At 37.8% G+C, this 20,981-nt stretch overlaps 1 protein-coding gene across 1 annotated transcript; it reads left to right on the top strand.

The window, feature by feature from the left end:
* The first annotated feature begins 1,084 nt into the window (after positions 1 to 1,084).
* Positions 1,085 to 19,307, top strand: nutf2 (nuclear transport factor 2). The gene is made up of 5 exons (XM_041795269.1): positions 1,085 to 1,158; positions 8,107 to 8,216; positions 16,563 to 16,634; positions 17,375 to 17,473; positions 18,387 to 19,307. The coding sequence occupies exons 2-5, from the start codon at positions 8,118 to 8,120 to the stop codon at positions 18,498 to 18,500; spliced, it is 384 nt and encodes a 127-aa protein (XP_041651203.1). The 5' UTR covers positions 1,085 to 1,158; positions 8,107 to 8,117; the 3' UTR covers positions 18,501 to 19,307.
* The last annotated feature ends 1,674 nt before the right edge of the window (positions 19,308 to 20,981 follow it).

Here is a 20,981-nt window from a genome sequence, read left to right as displayed (position 1 = left end):
ACTGCTGTTCTTTGTTCTTCTTTTGATGAAGAATTGTTGTCAAGTTCTGATAAAACTGGCGCTTTAGCAGCATCCAAGCTAAGCTCGCCCGCTATAATTGCACCGGCCTCTTGCTGCTTGTTTACGTCAGGACTTTGCTGTGCCTGAAAGTACTGCCCCTCATTGCTGATTGGTCCTGTCACTTTCTAACCGGGCCCAAGCGGTTCAGACGAGAGCTTTGCAAGATGGATTCGCCAGTGAGAAACAAGGAAACATGCGTATCCATCTGCTTTGCAAGGTTAATGGTATACCTGTTAACCTATTACAGGCAATTTCTGTTAAATGTTTGAGTCACGCTTACATCCCAGTCCATCTCTTTGGACTAGCTTGTAACTTTTGAATAGTATTTTTTGTTGAAATGCACATCCGTAACTTCTGATAGAAATGTTCAATCTTTCAATTCCTATAATTACCTTTATCAGTTAAAATCTGCTGATACTGATATCCTTCCAATAATACTGTGCACCCATGATTTACACTGTCTTCTTGACTTGCAATTTGCATGATAGAACATGATCCTTCCTTTATCTCACTCATCAAACCTGCATGTTGATTACTTTATAATGATATAAAACATGCCCTGTCGCTTGCATCTGCTTATCTGTTCTAAGTGGTAGATCTTGTTGGTAAGTGGTATGACAAACTGTAGGCACATCTTGAATTTGCATTTTTGGCATCATCTTTAGCTTGTTAAGAAAACTCCCACACTGTTGAAGAGCTTTCTCTGGTATAGCAAAAAGGGCCCATAGCTCATTCTTGCCTACTTGAGCCTAAATAAAGATTTAGCAAATCCTGAGGGATAAAAGTAAATCTATTTCCTTATACCGGCAGGCTATTATCATAAAATAACATGGGCCAAAAGGTTCTTCAGAAACTGATGTTAGAATTGAATTTTGACTTCCTATATTCTCTACCCAAGAAAACTGTAGCAAACGCCATAACAGCTCGATTTGACAATTTGTGTGACTTTAAATAATGTTAAGCATAACAAAAATAGAGTTTTGCTCATAACGACTACAATCCCCACAATCCATCGGGTCGCGTACTGCGTTGAGTGCGTGCCTTCGAAAAATAGCAGACACACTGCGATCGTACAGCCGACCTCGGCGTTGGTAAGAGGTAAGACCATATTACTAATTTTTAGGGAAGTCTCGTTGACAATAGTCAATGAACACGTGTTGTAAAACTGTAAGTACTGATTTAATACGGCACTGGAAACTAATATATGGACATAAACACTGTAACTGCCTACCCCTCTCCAGTTGAAGGCTAACATTGGGCGCGCCTGTACAGGGTAGCTGCTCCAGGGCTCTAGAACTATGTGCGCGGGCCCCGGAAGCTTCACGTTTGGAGTAGATGGGATATTTTTAGCTACCGGCGCAAAGGCAAGCGTCGCCTGCCAGTTGGGTAACACATGAAAATATAATTTATCTGACGCCTAACATTAGCTAGCTCGGAGGTATACGAAATGTATTACAATCACAGGCTATCAATGTTAGCAAACAAGACAGCTCAAACGCTAGTGTCTGCTAGCTAGCTTACGATAACTAGCTACACATGAGCCTTTCATTTATCATCCTAAATGTTAGTATATAACTGACTTTTTCTACGACCGACCTCGTATTATATGCCCGAGAGTCTAATCAACATAAAAGTGTCTCAGCGGTGTTTATAGTGGTGTGTTGTCATTTCTACTTAACCGTCGAAGCGTAGGCCTGTTTCAGGGCTTTCGGGTTACCAGTAACAACAGTGTATCGTTATGTAGAACCACATGACTTGTGCTGTCAGTGTCATCAAGTGGTGAGACGGCGTGATGAACATAGCACGTCTAAGCCGTTCTAACTGTATAACCTTACAGTTTTTTTTTCCCAGCATGGCAGTAATGTCCACTCGATGGTAAGTCCGACCTTGGGTTGTTTTGCCATAGTTTAAATCTTGGTCGGCTTTCATGACGTTTAGTAAGAAGTTTATAATCATGGCTATATTTAAGCATACCTAAAATCAGTCACACTATAGCTTACAATATTGATCAGTATTTTTACAAAGTAAGATTTGAGAAGACGCACACTGGTCCAGTTTTGGAGGCAAGATAGAATATGTATTCATTCATTAAACTCTGTAACACTTTTTTGCCTCTATGCTATTCAGTGCACTAAAAATGTCCATCTTGTGTAACTTTTTTCAATTTTTTTCCCCTCAAGCTATTAGAACTACTGAAAAAAAGACAGGCAAGATTGATTATCAGTGAGTGTGAGGCTCTGAGTAAACACAACACGAGAGGAGGGGTTACTGCTACTAACTTTAGCTCAGCTTCTTTCTGGGTTTAAAATTTCTTCACTGTTCGTTTTTTTAATCTAGAAATGATGGTGAACCAAAAAGCACCCTTGATTGCTTTTTAATATTATGGCAAGAGTTGCATATGTTGGCTGTCATTGACACCCCCCCCCCATATAGATAGATAGATAAATAAATAGGTAAATAAATCAGTTAAAATAAAGATGTTGTGGTTATTTTAGATTCAGTTGAACACATCATATGCTCAGTTGAAAGTTCTGCTCACTGAGGTTTCATCTACCTGAAAAGATTTCATATTTTGTTAATTTTACCAGATGGGAATTTGTAAGAGAACTGATTAAGATACTTGCAATAGCTTTTAAACTAAAAAGCAATATTTTGTGTATTTTGATACAGTGTTTTGTGCAAGAATAACAATCAGAAAACTACTCTGTTGTTTAAAAAAAAATCTTAAATGCAAAGTATGAGAACGTACAGACACTAAATGCCAAGATTTAGAGGGGACAAGATGTATTTCTCTCTTTACCTCTCTTCCCTCAACACACAGCAAGTTCAGCATAAGCAGGCTTTCTGGCGACAAGCTGACGAAAAAACGAAGTTTTGAATTCTAGTAGTCTCAGAGTATTATCATTCATTTGTAGTCAAGTAATGTCCATTAACAAAATTTGACCTCTTTACCTAAGCTAAACTTACCTTACAAAATTACCCTTTTCTTAACATAAGCGTTCTATATTTTTGTTTCTATTGATAACATTTATTTTGAAGTTTGTCCGTAAAAGGCATCAACTTTATTCAAAACCATTTAGCTTCCTCACCAAATCTAGACTGTGCTGTTAAGAAATTTGTCTCTCTGCCTCAGTCACTCCATTATTTGTTTATATCTCTTTTTTTTGCCTAAAATGCTATGACAATACAGTGCTGTGAAAAAGTATTTGCCCCCTTTCTGATTCCTGTTTTTTTATGCAGATTTATAAAAATTAAATGTTTTGGATCATCAAACCAAATTTAATATCTTACATAGGCAACCCAAGTAAATGCAAAATGCGCTTTCTAACTGATGAGTTGATTTGTTAAGGGAAAAAATCTAAACCTATCTGGCCCTATGTGAAAAAGTAATTGCCCCCTTGTTAAATCATGAGTTAACTGTGATTAACCACAGTTCTAGGAAAGCTGAGTTCAACTTTACTGGCCTTTGCAGGCCTGATTACTGCCCAATTTGTTGTGTATCAAGAAACCACTTAAATAGAACCTTTCAGACAAGTGCGTTGTGTCACTGAAGGTGTGATTAATGTAACTCCTCAGCAAAAGTTAATCAATGATGTAGCAGTGTTGTGAAGTGGAGCTGTCCACTCTAGTGGTGGAAAGAAAACACTGCTTTCTCCTCTAGCAAAAGCATGCCTCTCCATACCAGCCACTTCTGTCCTAAGTGACAGAAATTATTCAACTGCAAAGGGAATTGTGACTGTTAAGAGATCTTAGCTTCTCCCTGAGAATTATGGTGTGCTGAAACATGTAAATTCCAAGCCATGAACATAAGCTGCACTGTTGCTTTTTAATGGGATATAAAAGGGAATGAACTTATTTTATAATTTACTGCATTTACTTTGGAATTGCTTAAAACAACCCTTTCTATTGTATAGATACTTCCGAAGGAGAGATTCTCAATTTAATGTTTTTTAAGGTAATGAATATGCTGCTAAAAATTACCCACATTTGGCAGGTGGCGGGGGTGCTAATGTCCCATGATGCGTTGGTGTATACAAAGTTTACTGCTGTGTCCTTCTGGTAAAACTAATGTTGTATAGCCTAAGCCATGGGCTAATCATGGTGCGCAAGGTGTCACGTTGTTTTCATTCTATGCAGGATGCACCAAAAATGAGGTACAGGCCCCATTTTGAGCCTAAGGACATAAACACACGGTGTTGTGGAGTGTTAAGGATTAACTAACCATGATTATTTTTTTCCAAGTGATAAATAGTAAGACTGTTCAACTAAAACTAATGGTACACCATTTCAAAAACAGAAACAGTACATAATAAAATGAAAATCTATCATCAGTGCTTGTCGGCCACTATGCCAAACTCTATTTTTGGAGGTTTTTTTTCTTTCCTATAAAACCTGCAGTTTTATTTCTGCTACATAAACTAGTGCTTGTTTACATGTGCCTCTGCTGACCCAGTGTTTGATTACTAAAAATATGGTGATGGACTGTTTATGCCGTCTATATAGAAGACAGAAAACTGAAATAATCCCCTACTCATTATCTGTCTCTTTCTTTCTTTCTAAACTTTTTTGCCTACCTGCCACATCAGGAGTACTTTGGGATTGTATCACAGACCAATATTAAGTGTGAAGTTTACCCATGCTGCCGAAAAGGCCTCCCAACATGCAAATGAGTCTGACATCTGAAAGATTTAAAAAATAAATAGCCAAATGATTATTTAAGAAACAGTTTATTGTAACATATAGCATATTTATAATAGGTAAGATTATGTCTTCTGGTAAATGTGCTCCAATATTAATGAAACTTGTGTGTCCCCCACTGAATTTATCTACTTATTTTCTCTCTCATCACTATTATCCACACACATTGCATGTCTCCATCTCCTCCTGTTGTCTCTATGCCTGTGTGATCATTTGTCAATACTCCTACTAGGGATAGGAACAATTAATCGATGATTGATGGTTGTCAAGAATTTGGTCGATCACGGGAATTTAGTCAATCTGATGTTGGCATTTAATAAAGAGACGAAACACGTCTTACTCTGCGCTGCACAACAGTATCTACCGTCATGACATTGTGAGTGGGACCATGCCTTCTTTATGTTTAAGAGCCCTAAGCTTTCGAAGGGTGAAAATAAATAAATCATTGAGAAACACACTCATTAGTTACCTGTTTTTGTTGTGTAGGGAAATGTTATATATGTACAGTGCTTAACAAATTTATTAGACCACCACCTAAAGTAAGGTTTATGCCACAGCTGCCCTAAATTAACAGCATTGGTAATTACCAAAATCATTTTTTATATTTCTGCAATGGTTAATACACCAATATGTAGAAGCTCTTTAACCAAAATGATAATTTTAATTCTAAAATATAATTATTATTGTTATCCATGAATTTTCAAATTTACTGATTTACAAAAAAACTGAAAAAATAGTAAAGCACATTACTATTTCTTGATGAATACGTCAAATTATAGTTATTTACTTGCATTCCTGAACAGAAAAATGAGTTTCAGTGGTTGAATGTTATGCTTGATTAATTTCTGACTTCTCAGAGAAGCCCAGTGAGCTGGCTCAAATTTTGGTAAATTCAGTTTGAAATTCCTCATTCCTGTTCAAATTTGTAAAATGTGGAGAGCTCACTGAAAATGAAAGCATCCACATTAAAACACTTCATGATGCTGGATGGTCTTTGAGACAAATATGACAGGTGGTCTAATAAATTTGTTAAGCACTGTATACATATATATGTATATACACTGTATACTATATACTATCTATATACTAGTGTATATATATATATATATATATATGTATATATATGTATGTACATATATATGTATATATATATGTATATATATATGTATATGTATGTATATATATGTATATATGTATATGTGTATATATGTATATGTATGTATATATATGTATATCTGTGTATGTATATATATATGTATATGTATGTATATATATGTATATATGTATATGTATATATATGTGTATATGTATGTATATATATGTATATATGTATATGTATATATGTATATGTATATGTATATATATGTATATGTATGTATATGTATATATGTATGTATATATATGTATATGTATGTATATATATGTATATGTATATATGTATGTATATATATGTATATATGTATATATATGTATATGTATATATATATATGTGTATATATATATGTATATGTATATATAGAGGTTTATTTGAGAGTGTAAATAACGATCATGAATACCGGCAATAGCATCAGGGGCAATGAGAAACATGCATGCGAGGAATAAAAAGACAGAAGGGATCGTCCACCAATTTATTGAGTCCGGATGAAGGAATTTTAAAATGATCAAAAGATTGTCAGGTGACCCGTGGATGGGCCACTCAGTCATAGTCTGTATAGGAACTGATCCCCTCTGATATTCAAGACACACCTGACCCGTCACACCAGTGAAGGGCCTTGTGTATTTCTGCCTGCTGTGGTCAGAAGATCAGGAGGGAGTTGGTGCGGACATGAGCCCAACTGTCAATAATTTTAACCATGTTTCCCACCAGTTTGTCAGTTTGCAGCATAATATACGGGGATTGCAGGATTTCCTGAATTACAAATGTCAGACCTGTTGCAAGAATTAAATAAATTGTGCACAGTTGCTGCAATCTCACGCCAAAATTCAGCGTTTGTTTGACTATCTGGGACATAAAAGAGGCGAGATGTCGGTTCATATGGTGCATACTTAGTGGATAAACCATTTACATGGGGAACTCTTAACATAACATGAGGTTATTTAGTTTGTTAAATAAAGGGACAAGGTGGAGACCTGCTTGCTCTATAGCAGGGGTCGGCAACTAAGTTTGGCCTCGGCCAAATTTTTTTCTGACCAACTCAATGGTGGGCCAAAATCATCAGGCAAAACCTGTCTTTCCTACTAAGAAATACTTTTTTCTTCATCTATACTATTATATCTTGTACAAAAAGATAATTTAATGAAGTTATTTATTTAGAACCAATGAATTTTCTACAGGCTGTTATGTATTTATCTGATCTTTCAGCCAAGTTTGTTACTTGTTTTAATTCAGTGAAACAGATTTTGCACTTTGTCTGTTACAGTGGCACACAGAGAGTGAATTTTCTTTTTTTTCTCCTTTTTCTCAGGGCACACATGTGCCAATTAAATTCCTACCTCAAGCCAGTGTGTATCTGAAGTCAAGCAGATGCTGCTTTATTTTATTTTATCATATTTTGTCTCGACTTTTGAATTAATGTTATGAAATCTGTGTGGAATTGTTGTTTTTGTGATAGCAAATATATATATTTCAAATCAGTTTTTTAATCAATGCCATCTGGTGGGCCAGGTATTATTGGCGGCGGGCCAATTTTGGCCCATGGGCTGCCAGTTGCCTACCACTGCTCTATAGGAAAGGCATCCTTAAATGACCTCTGTTGTGATCTGGTGCTATATAGAAATACAGTTAAATAAAATCAACTCGGACCTTCAAGGGGGGCGTCCTGCCCCCCTAATAAATTGGTAGGGAAAACACTGACAAGGAAATTAGATTTCTTACATGTATGGACTGAGGTTGTATAATTTTTATTTTTACAGTGAATAATGCAACCCTAGTATACAAGCAAGGCTAAATTGATCTCCCACTGTATTATCTTGGTGTGTTAGTCAGACTTGGAGAAATTAAAAAATCGTGTTCAATTGAAACACAGTTGGTACAGGTGTTGCATTCATTTCAAAAGTCCACCTTTGGGCAAAATAATACAAGTAGATTTTTCTAACTTCATACAAACACTAATTGTCTTATGTTCACTTGGGTTGAGGTTTCTGGACTTGAGGCTATAGTGTAATCACTCCATTTTTATCCTTTTTTGGCAGACCAACCCCATTGGCTTTATTGTAATGAATAAGGAGCATTCAACAAGTCTGACTTTTGCTGGAATTTGTCTTTGTTTTTCTGTGTAATTTCAATTTTCACAAGTGTATTACTTTCTTACGTTGATCTTTTTCTTTTTCTCCCTTGGTTTCTTGCAGGGTGAGTCAGGATGGTGGACCAGCCGGTGTGGGAACACATAGGATCCAGCTTTGTGTCGCACTACTATCATATGTTTGACACCGACAGAACACAACTTGGATCAATATATGTAAGTGAAAAAGATATTAATGTGTAAAATAGGGATGACTTTTCACATTTATTCTCAGTATCTTTGACTGTAACGAACAACTACTTCCAAGTGTGCTTACGCACAAAATGTCTAATGATAAAGAACTGTTTGATAAGTGGAATGCTAAGGAATGATTTTCTAAAATAACTGCTACTACTGCTACTAATCCTACTGATCCCTCTATGGATATTCAATAAATTATATCAAGCAAGAAAAGCCTGTTTGTACTAGATTTTTTAAGTTACAGTGCATTGAGTTACTTTGTTAAAATACCTATGGCTTGCTCCAGAAAGAAGGCTCAGTCATGATCGTTGCCTCTACCAAACCAAAATTTCATCATTTGTTCCCGACCTGTCCAAGTTACAGGCAAGCAAGCTAACAAACACAACAAAAAACATTGGTTGGTATTAACATAATGATGGTTTGCTGTGCAGCACTCACCATTTAGACCGTTTCAGATTGTTCTTCATATATTTCTCTAAAGCACTAAAGACATCCTGATGTTTCAGGGACAATGCAAAATGTGCCTAGGACAAAAAAATGTCCACTGTTGAGTGAGACAACACCTGGACAACAGTGGGATGAAACTGATTGTTGTATGCATGCATATTCGTAAGCCAGGGTTGGAAATTCGGCATCCACCAATGCAGGTTTTGATATTTGCTTAAACTGCCAGCCACAGTGGTGGAACACTAAAAGTAACTGAATGTAGGATTTGTCAGAGAAAACTGGTAGCTTGAATCCCTGTCACCTGCTTATTCAATTCTGAGAAGAGTTATGTGGTCATGCTCACTGACTAAATCGCCCCACTTCCTCCTCATATCAGAGAAGTGTCAATTGGAGATGCATAGCATTGAAGTTTTGCTGATATCCAATATGACAAGATTTCCAAACTCAGTTTAGCCGATACTGAGGTATACAGAATTTTTTCTCTTGTAATGGACCTCAAGCCTCTGCTGTACTAGAACTGAGCTGTGTCTTTAATTGTGACCGTCTGTTATTGAAGCAGGCATTGAATTTTACTCTACACCAGAAAAGATAATGTAGTTGCTTTCAAATATAGGTTTTTTAATTAAAAGCATTAATTTCTTTGGAATACATTTACATTTAATGTAAAATGTATTTGTAATACCCCTTTCCCACTGGCTGAAAAACCCGTTTAAACCCCCTAACAATCGGCTCCTGTCGGCAGTGGGAAAGGCTCTAATCGGCATTCAGACCCGGATCGACTGACCCTGCAATGGACACGGGTTTTTATCGGTTCGCCTCCGATCGGCTCCAATGGGAACGTCACACCTGGGTGAACACGGGATGTTGTTGTTGTTGTTGTTGTTGTTGCACAGAAACTTTATTCTGTCAGCTGTGCGTTTAAGCCTGAGGAGGCAGGAGTTTAAAGGCAGAAGTTTCACAGCATGGCAGCGCAGTTTAACAGCGCATATAAACACAAAAATGCCCATGTCATAATGAACATATCCGCTGAGAATATTTTTTTTCCCCCAAGGACAGATTTAGCTCATTCAGCCTGTTAAAATCTCATGGATTAGCTCATAAAGCGCTGTGCGTCCTGTCTGTGTGCAGCTGGAAAGATAGATCCTTTTCAAACGACATAATCTATTAACCTTTCATTTATTTATTTATTGCATTATTTGCCTCTTGGAAATGATCACATCGATCCTCTTTTTTGTTTGTTATTACACAGAACCTTCACCCGTCAGCTGCACATTAAAGCCTGATGCGCGCTGCTGCTGGACGAGAGAGGAGTAAAGGCAGAGGTTTCCAACACTGCAGCGCAGTTTAACGGAACATATAAACACAAAAATGCTTTTCTGGCTCACTCTTGTCATAATGAAGATATCTGCTAAAGCTTTAATTTTTTCTTTAACAAGTCAGGCTTCTACAGCCTTGGATTTCTCATGGATTATCACAGGAAGTGTAGCGCTTCCTGCTTAAAAAAGCAGCTGGAGAATGAGAGATTTTTCTGAGAGGTTGTTTCTATTTCCCCTTATCATATGTCTGCTCCTTGGAAATGACTATATATTCTTTTTTTAGTTTTCCCCCTTAAATCTCATTGTGAAAACTCTGCCGTCTACTCCATCAGCTGTTAAGCTGGATGACAGCTGATGGAGGAGACTGGAGTTTGGCAGGCTGAAGTTTCTGTTTTAATCATTAAAAAGATCGATGTTTGCCTAATATTTCCAAGAAGCAGATAGATGTGAAATTTGAAATTGAAATATTATTTAGAACAGGTTCTCCTTCACTTTATTTGGCTGCGCTCTAAGTAGGAAGTGCTGCGCTTTACTGGATAATCCATGAGAAATTCAAGGCTGTAGGAGCTGAATATGTCAGTAGAACATTAATTATTCTCAGCAGATGTCTTTGTTATAGAAAGACTGAGCTAGAAAAGCAACGTGATGACATCAGCTTGACACACCAGAGGAAAAAAAAACAGCCATGCAACTTGTCTGCTGGCGATCAGACCCGGGTCTACTTGCAATGGGAAAGGAGTCACTTGCCTATTGTTAGCGGGTTTACCCGTGTTTACTCCACATGCCTTTATAAAAGACACTAAGACTCCTGTAACAACCTGCTGACAGACACTTGGTTGTGTAGAGCATAACATATAAGTGCAGCCCTTTTTTATGGGGCTTATATTTTGCAGTGAAACTGAAGTACTTGAAATAATACAACACAAAACACACAAAAAACACACTATTTGCAAGTTTAGAAATTAAACTAAAAATAGTTCAGACCTAAAACTTCAGCCCTTTGATCACACTTAAGAATTTTAGGAATGAAGATGGGAAAAAAAACAAACTCCAGCCAAGGGAGGCCTATTCATTCTGTGATATGTATCTGTTGATAAATAAAGTCAGTGTATCAGCTGTAAATATTGAAAGAAATATTCATGTATCCTTAATACTGATAATTGATTTTTTTGAGCTATTATCTGGTGATACTAATTTCATTCCTTTCATATGGTATGTCAGGGCTTTCCCCTGACATACAGCGTCATCAATCATTGGGAGAAAAACTTCAAGTTTTCAGTTTGTTTTTAGAGAGTGTTTTTTTGTATGTGTTGTTCTGTACAACAGTTTTTCTAGTATTATTGCATGGCCATCTCTATGCATTGGTGTTGTGTTCACGAGTCAGGGTAAAAGGGAGCATGAGATTGACAGGCGGGTTGGCGCAGCATCGGCAGTACTGCAGGCAGTGTTTATTTAGCAATCTGTGTTGGTTCCCTGCATCAGTAGTTCTCAGATGGGTGTACATGAAGGCACTCCAGGGGGTACATGAGATTTTATAATAAACAGTGGCTTGCAAAAGTATTCAAACCCCTTGAATTTTTCCAAATTTCTTCAGATTACAACTACAAACGTAATATATTTTATTGGGATTTTGTGTGATAGACGAACACACAGTGCCACATAATTGTGAAGTGGAAGGAAAATTATACATGGCTTTCAGCATTTTTTACAAATGAAAATCTGAAAAATGTGGTGTGCAAAAGTACTCAGCCCCCTGGAGTCTGATACCCATGAATAAAATCCAGTGCAACCAATTGCCTTCAGAAGTCAACTAATTAGTAAATAGAGTCCACCTGTGTGTAATCTAATCTCAGTATAAATACAGCTGTTCTGTGGAGGCCTCAGACATATGTTAGAGAACATCAGTGAACAAACAGCACCATGAAGACCAAGGAACACACCAGACAGGTCAGGGATAAAGTTGTGGAGAAGTTTAAAGCAGAGTTAGGTCTGAAAAAAAAAAAATATCCCAAGCTTTGAACATCTCACAGAGCACTGTTCAATCCATCATACAAAACAAAAAAGAGCATGGCAAAACTACCAACCTACGGAGAAATGTCCGTCCACCTAAACTTACAGGCGGGGCAAGGACAGCAATGATTAGAGAAGCAACAAAGCGGCCCATGGTAACTCAGGTGGGAGAACCTGTCCACAGGACAACTATTGTTTGTGCATTTCACAAATCTGGCCTTTATGGAAGAGTAGCAGGAAGAAAGTCATTGTTGAAAAACAGCCATAAGGAGTCTTATTTGCAGTTTGCAAACCCCCTTGTGGGGGACACACCAAAGGTGGAAAAGGGTGCTTTGGTCGGATGAGACCAAAATTGAACATTTTGGCCTAAATGCAAGGCGCAATGAGTGGCAGAAACTAACACTGCACATCACCCTGAACACACCATCCCCACTGTGAAACATGGGGGTGGCAGCATCATGCTGCAGGGATGCTTTTCTTCAGTTGGGATAGGGAAGCTGGTCAGAGTTGATGGCAAGATAGATGGAGCCAAATACAGGGCAATGTTAGAGGAAAACCTGTTAGTATCAGCAAAAGACTTGAGACTAGGATGGAAGTTCACCTTTCAGCAGGACAACGACCCTAAACATACAGCCAGAGCTACAATGGAATGGTTTAGATTGAAGCACTTTCATATGTTAGAATGGCCCAGTCATAATGCAGACCTAAAACCCATTGAGAATCTGTGGTGAGACTTTAAAATTGCTGTTCACAGATGCCCTCCATCAAATCTGACTGAGCTCGAGCTATTTTGCAAAGAGGAATGAGTCTCTAGATGTGCAAAGTTGGTTGAGACCTACCCCAAAAGATTTGCTGCTGTAACTGCAGCAAGGTGGCTCTACAAAGTATTTACTCCAGGGGACTGAATGCTTTTGCACACCACAGTTTTCAGATTTTTATTTGTTAAAAATGCTGAAAGCCATGTATAATTTTCCTTTTACTTCACAATTATATGACACTTTAGGTTTATCTATCACATGAAATCCCAATAAAATATATTTACGTTTGTGGTTGTAATGTGAAGAAATGTGGAAAAGTTCAAGGGGTTTGAATACAGGTACATCTCAAAAAATTAGAATATCATGTAAAAGTTCAATATTTTTGGTCACTCTTTTCTGAAAGTGAAACCCATATATTATATAGACTTGTTACACATAGAGTGAAGTATTTCAAGCCTTTATTTCTGGAAATGTTGATGATTATGGCTTACAGATATGAAAACCCAAAATTCTGTGTTTCAAAAAATTAGAATATTGTGAAAAAGTTCAATATTGGAAAGTCATGGTGTCACTCCCTAATCAGCTAATGAGCTCCAAACCCCTGCAAAGGTTTCCTGAGCCTTTAAATGGTCTCTCAGTCTGGGTCAGTAGGCTACACAATCATGGGGAAGACTGCAGACTTGACAGATGTCCAGAAGACAGTCACTGACACCCTCCACAAAGAGGGTAAGCCACAAAAGGTCATTGATAAAGAAGCTGGTTGTTCACAGAGTGCTGTATCCAAGCATATTCATGGAAAGTTGAGTGGAGGGAAAAAGTGTGGTAGGAAAAGGTGCACCAGCATACAGGAGAACCACAGCCTTGAGATGATTGTCAAGCAAAATCCATTCAAGAATTTGGGGGAGCTTGACAAGGAGTGGACTGAGGCTGGACTGGGGCACAGACCAATAGACACGGGCTACAAATGTGGTATTCCTTGTGTCAAGCCACTCCTGAACCAGAGACAAGGTCAGAAGCGTCTTACCTGGGCTGTGGAGAAAAACAACTGGACTGTAGCTCAGTGGTCTAAAGTCCTTTTTTCAGATGAAAGTACATTTTGCATGTCATTTGGAATCAAGGTCCCCAAGTCTGGAGGAAGAGTGGAGAGGCACAGAATCCACGTTGCTTGGAGTCCAGTTTGAAGTTTCCACAGTCAGTGATGATTTGGGCTGCCATGGCATCTGCTGGTGTTGGTGTTGGTGTTTTCTGAAGTCCACAGTCAACGCAGCCATCTACCAGGACATTTTAGAGCACTTTTCCTTCTGCTGACAAGCACCATGGAGATGCTGATTTCATTTTCCAGCAGGACTTGGCACCTGCCCACACTGCCAAAGGTACCAAAAGCTGGCTCAATGACCATGGTGTTACTGTGCTTGATTGGCCAGCAAACTGGGCTGACCTGAAACCCATAGAGAATCTATGGGGTATTGTTAAGAGGAAGGTGAGAGACAGCAGACCCAACAATGCAGATGACCTGAAGGCCGCTATCAAAGCAACCTGGGCTTCCATTACACCTGAGCAGTGCCACAGGCTGATTGCCTCCATGCAATGCTGCATTGATGCAGTAATTCATGCAAAAGGAGGCCCAACCAAGTATTGAAGGCATAGAAATGAACATACTTTTCAGAAGCCTGACATTTCTATTTAAATGATCCCTTTTTTAATTGGTCTTATGTAATATTCTAATTTCTTGAGACTGAATTTTGGGTTTTCATATCTGTAAGCCATAATCATCAACATTTCAAGAAATAAAGGCTTGAAGTTCTTCACTCTTTGTGTAACAAGTCTATATAATATATGGGTTTCACTTTCAGAAAAGAGTGACCAAAAATATTGAACTTTTACACGATACTCTAATTTTTTGAGATGTACCTGTGTTTTTGCAAGCCACTGTATGTAGACTATTTGAAAAATAGCACCTTTCTATGCACATCAGGAACAACATGAGTTTGAGACTATATTATGCACATTGCAACAAAACATTTGCGCGGCGAATGTCTGCGGTGTATTTTCTCCTGTCCTCTGATAAACATTGACAATATGGGAGCGGAAGACAAAAGGAGGTTTCTCCCTCTCTCCTCCAGTCCATGCGTCACGGCACTTTGACACACAGCCAGGAGGTCAGTGCCATTTTGTTTCACTGTGCCGGCCAAGTTTGCTAAGAGAATGGACCGACTTTTCATTCATTTTATGTTAAATATTATCAATAATAATAATGAGGGCATTGCTAAGGTTTGCTGTAGAGGAGTTAACTTCCACCCACAGCGCACCAATTGGCTCACCTGTTTGTGTGACAGACTGGTCATAGGAGTCATTTCAGTGAGCTGACTGGTCTGGAGCATTTATTAGCCATTGCTGAGGTCAGTTGAGACTGTGTTATTAGAAATTTAATTGGACTAAAGTTCCATTAGTTTGTGAACTGCTCCAGCAGTAGCGCATTTATGTTCACATGGACACGTTGGGCTACCCATTCCCCACTCTTACCACGTAAGGAAAAAACACAAGCACTGACTACAGACAGATATGAAAAGCAAGATCATGTTGGTGTTTGGGAGGATGTTTTTGCTCCTCTGTCTGCCTTAAAACTTGACAGCAGCGAGTGTTTTGATTGACCACAAGTGTGCTTATCGGAGCGAAACTTGGAAAAAAATCAACCACGGTTTGAACAAATATCTGCCGTAATTTTGTGCTGGTGTGGAAGCTTGTATTGACCTGCTACAGGTTTGAAAAATAAATATTTCAGTTGCCTCTGGTGTGCAAGGACCTTAAGTGGATAAACTAGATTTTATATTTTGTAAGCTATTAAATTTAATTGCCCTAAAACCCCCTGAGTCTCCCCCATGGCAGGATGGTTTGCCCACACTGGCACATGCCTGTCAATCACTGTATTCACAATCACTCCGTTCATGAATAGGATAATGATTTATTTTTTTGTGAAGAAATGTTTGCAACTAAGTTCATGATTTCAGTTTGAGAAGAGATCTTTATTATGAACCCAAGAAGAGGCACTAAGCTGTCTTTTTAAAATTAAGTTAATTTTTGCAGGTTTTAAGTTCTTCTAATTTAGTTCTATGAGACAGAAAATAGTTTGAGAGACCAATGCAGCTGAGCAATGTATTGCGCCTGGTTTTAAATGGTTCTGTTCCTGTCCAGTCACTTTTTTTTCACTACATTAGTTTGAATACCCACATTTAGTGATGAGAAGATTTGCCATGAATTTAGTCTTGCGTGTTTAACATTAAAAAATGTTTGAAATAAAATATTTGAAATTTGAAAGTGTTTATCAGTTACAGAGTTTGATAAATAAGACGGCTGTCGCAGCACTGTGTAATGTCTTCCTTTTCAACCAGAAAAGTATTGCGCTGTTTAAGGGGTACTTGGCTGAAAAAACTTTTCACAGGAGTTACATCGCTGAAAAATGATGAGAACCACTGCCCTACATGATACTGAATTTCTAAGATCTGCCATTGCAAATACATCATTAAGCTGAACATTCTGGTGACACCATTTGTTAAGAAGCGACTTTTTAGTGGGGAAGATTTAGGATTATTGTTGTTTTTCAACTGAAACTGTAACATACAAGCTTTTGTCATGAATTAATGACATAATAGCCATCCCTTTGCATATTCTTTTTCCAAGACTATACTTCTGGCTTTTATTCTTGTTGTACAACTCTCAATCAGGAAATGCTAGAAGTGAGAAAAGCTAATGTCATATTGGTTTCGCTTATCTCTGTCCCTTGTGCTCCACAGATTGATGCATCATGCCTTACATGGGAAGGACAGCAGTTCCAAGGGAAAAAAGCGATTGTTGAAAAACTTGTTGTGAGTTTCTGTAGTTGGTTATTGCTATATACTGAAGTAACAGCTGGCTGGTTGCTCGTATGAGAATCACAATGGCAGTACTAGTTAGTAGTATGGATGTTCCTGCAATGAATTTTCCTGTCACTTTATAAAATTTAAATCCCAACTAGTCTACTTGTCAGATTGTAAGAAAACATCTTTTTACCTTTAGACTTTACTCATCAGTTGAATTAAAATTTAGATTTGATTGACTTTGAGAATGGTTACGAAGGAACATTCTTAAAAGTAACATTAACTTCAAACTGCGTAACATTAACTTCAAACTGTGTGAAACTCCTATGCCCCGGCAATGCCATAGCACAATGTAAAACCACACAATGACACAACAGCATTAAAGTAAGAGTACAAGGGCAATGTGACAGAGGAGCTTTATTGAGCATCTGCTACAGACTCGCAACATAAAAAGGGCTTTCCTCCATCCACCCTCTCCTGTCACTGAATTAGTAAGAAACTAGTTCTGAACTGTTCAGACGGTGATAACAGACCTTTCTGGACTAATGCTTTTGTGTCAGTTTTGTTCAACCTTGTGATAGACAACATATGCAGTTTTAAATGAAAATACATGAGATGTAATGGTGATGTCATTTTTATTTATAAATTATAAATGGCATATGTGTTTTAAATTTTTATTTCTTTCAATCTATAAGAAATCTGCTTTATATTAATGTTGTGTTTTTCCCCTCAATGTGTTTATGTACCAGAGTCTCCCCTTCTCAAAAATAGCGCATAGCATAACAGCGCAGGACCACCAGCCGACTCCAGACAGCTGCATCTTGAGTATGGTTGTAGGACAGCTTAAAGTAAGTAATAGTGCATTTATTTGTGGAAACAAATGCATAAAGATGTTATTCCTTAAGGGCCATTTGGCTTAAATAATTTTTGGTGCTTTATCTTAATCTTATTACTCTTTTAGTACTGTTTTAATATATTTGGTGCATGGTTATATGATAAAAAAAAGTGTTCTGGATGATGAAACTTCTCAGGGCTGACGCACAAAAAAATACCATTTTATGTAATCCTTCTGACACCTCAGAGACACAAGAGGCACAGAACATGTATCCTTTTAATGTTTCTATATCTGACTGTGCTACTTGTAACTTTACCTTTGCATGGTATCAGAAGAGTGGTTCCATTTCATTAAATGCATGGAGATTGTATAAAGTCTGTTTTTTAAAATGAATATTTAGAGTTGCTTTAGAGTTGCATTGTTACATGACTCACTGACTGTAAAATGAAAAATTACTTGGTGTTTGGTAGGATTTTTTTAAGGATAATTCAGAATTAAAAACAGGCTGTTTGCAGTCTTGCACTCAGCTCATCCCCAAGAAATTTTGAGTGCACATGAAAGCACTTTTTTTCCCACATGCTGAAATTGTAAGCCCTGGTCTCAATTTCCAGGTTTTTACTTTATTTTTTCACTTCCTGAATTGGATAGAAACAGCCTACAGAAAAATCTGAGTTCACATGTAAATGCCTAATTTTATCTAAAGATTTCTCCAGTTACATTGTTTATGTACTATGGAAAGCTGTCAGGGGTCATGTCACAAAGCCAAGATAACTAACATTATTCAGTCATCTTTGTTTTTGCACAGGAACATTTAACTGGTTCGGCCAGCTTTGGCTACATTTAATATACTTAACCCAACTGTTTAACAGAAGAAATAAAATCAAGACACTCTTTTCCTGATCCGTTGCGTTTTTTTGTGTTTGCAGGCGGATGATGACCCCATAATTGGTTTCCATCAGAGTTTCATCCTGAAGAACATTAACGATGCATGGGTGTGCACCAATGACATGTTTAGGTTGGCCATTCATAACTTTGGCTAACCCCCACCCCCACACTGGTGGGCAGGGGTGGCCATAGTGATGGGCACTATGTGATGGAGTACAGAGGAAAGGAAGGGAGGAGTTGAGGATGGAGATAAGAGAAAAAACTCATCCCTCCTTCCTACTGATTCATTTACGCCTGTTTGAAAAAAACAAACACTAGATGTCAATCACTGAACCTCGTCCAGGTGGGTTTTAGGACAAGCCCAGCCAGTAAAATTGCAACATGTTTCTTTGCTGAAAGCTGGCTGATCAATCAGATGCCCCTGTCTGCCACTCTGCTGATCTGCATGATGCTGGGAGCCTCCCATTACAATATCTACACTCAAGTCACCAAAAAGACAACAGCTAACTGACGCCAATAACTCATACTCTGCTCTACTTTCTGCTGTTTTTCCACTGAATTCTAACTCATTAAACTCTGTTGTTAACTGATCTGTTGTTTACTGGTTTTCAAATACAATTAGTTTCAGATTTGGCATCTACAGTTTCCTCTCATTGTGTTGTAAATTGTTTTTAGATGCCACTTACATGTTGCCTTAGTGTGTTAAACTGAAATTTACCTTCCTTTACATAATTGTTTAATTTGTCATGTTTCTCATTGTCATTGGTAGGTTTTGCTTGGGCAAACCAAAGAATCACAGATAAGAAAAGTCTGACTTTCCTGTGTGATTGGCTGTTCCTATTTGCTCAGTCTCTCTCTTTCACTCTTCTGTCTTTCTCTTTCTCTTTTACATCACATGTCAGGCAATTACAATGGTATACAGCCACAATAGTCAATAAAACCTGGAAGTTTTTTCTTAAAAATGGTGTCTTTTCTTCTATGAATGATTTGGTTCATTTTAAAATTCATTTGATTATAATGTGTCTTAAGTGCAAGTGTTGTTTTCCGCTGTTTCACTTTGCAAAAATTTGTATCACTATATAGGGTATCACTATTGAAATCATCTGATCCTTATGATCTCTACTTGTCTAAAATGTTATCCAATGTTTAAGAAGTTCTGCCTCAACATGATTGGTTGGCCATATAACATTTTCACATGGAATAACAAACTGCTTGTCACAGTTGAATACTTTTAGTATGCTTTTGTATCTGAATTATTGCCCACCTGGAAATGGTGACCCTGAAGTCTGGAAAAACAGCACTACAACCTACTCCTTGCTCAGCAGATACTATGTGAACAAAACGTAATTGAATACATTTTGCATTCAAGGTATAACTAAGAAGTAATGACCACTTAAACATTTTTTTTCAGCTGTACAGTGAAGTATCTTACTGAACTATGATAAAACACATCAGTGCTGGCGTTATTTCTGAAATTTACACCAAACTGATACAAATCTGCATGTTATGATTTTTAATTGGTTCAAATGGACATCTGCTTTGAAAAATCTTTTCTGAAAAGGCGTAGTTTATGTGACGCAAAAACTTTATATAAAAGGTAGAATGTTACCCCCTCTAACCAACTTTATCATTCAGAAACCACTCCTATCCTCTCCTGCACCTGCACTGCCTTGGCTCTAGCTCTGGCTTTTGTAATGCCGGTGCTGGAGCCAACGGCCCAAACAGGTAGTGCTGAGGACCACCACGGTCCACTACCACTTAACAGCCTTCTTCTGGGGACTCGGGTGGGGAAAAATCCTCCACCTCAAGAGATCGCTCTTAGGCAGCAGTGCTGGGACTGTGCCACTTTCTAGCAAGGGGAAGTCACTGTCACTCCCGCCAAATCTGGCTGGCCTTCTCTGAGTGCTCACAGGTACACTCACTGGCTAACTTTTATTTACAAGGCTCTTCTTGGCTTATATTTATCTACTCTCCTCAAAGAACAAAGCCTTTATGCCTTGTGCTCTAGTGACATTGTTCATCTGCTTGTTCCTCATGTCAGGACTGAACTGAACTGCTGCCCCCTCTGCATGACATACTCTCCAGACTGATTTGAAACTCAGAACTCATTTCAATTGGAGCCTTTCGTTCCGTCTTAAGTGACAGACATTATGAGTCCATGGATGGTCAGTGTATTTCTGCCCGATCAATTTCCTGGTTGAAACTCTCATTCAGTTTTTTCATTTTTGACCAAAAAAAGGAAAAATGGAAAAAATTAGCCTTATTCCGTTTTTGACCACAAATGGGAAAAACAGAAAAACGAATAACATTTTTTTAAAAACGGGGTCCAATTTTTGTGTTTTTCAATTCCGTTAATTTGTTATCTCTTAGTAAATGAAATACTTGAGGAAAAGGAAAACGGGACCACTGGGAAAGGTGAGCTTTTCAAAATAAAAGCCTCCATGTCAAAACAAGAGCCATCCATTGAATTTTACAGTATTATAATGGGCAAAAATGCTCTATATAGCCTACAATGTTTGATAATATAAATTGTTAATGTACTGGCAATTTAATGGACTGTAATGTTATTACCTTTTTTAAAAATCTTTTATTCTTATTTCATACATATACACTATATTGCCAAAAGTATTTGCTCA

This window comes from Cheilinus undulatus, linkage group 9 (genome assembly GCF_018320785.1).
Source record: "Cheilinus undulatus linkage group 9, ASM1832078v1, whole genome shotgun sequence".
NCBI lineage: Eukaryota > Metazoa > Chordata > Actinopteri > Labriformes > Labridae > Cheilinus > Cheilinus undulatus.
The sequence above is the reverse complement of the archived record's forward strand: the minus strand, read 5'-3'. Positions and strand labels throughout refer to the sequence as shown.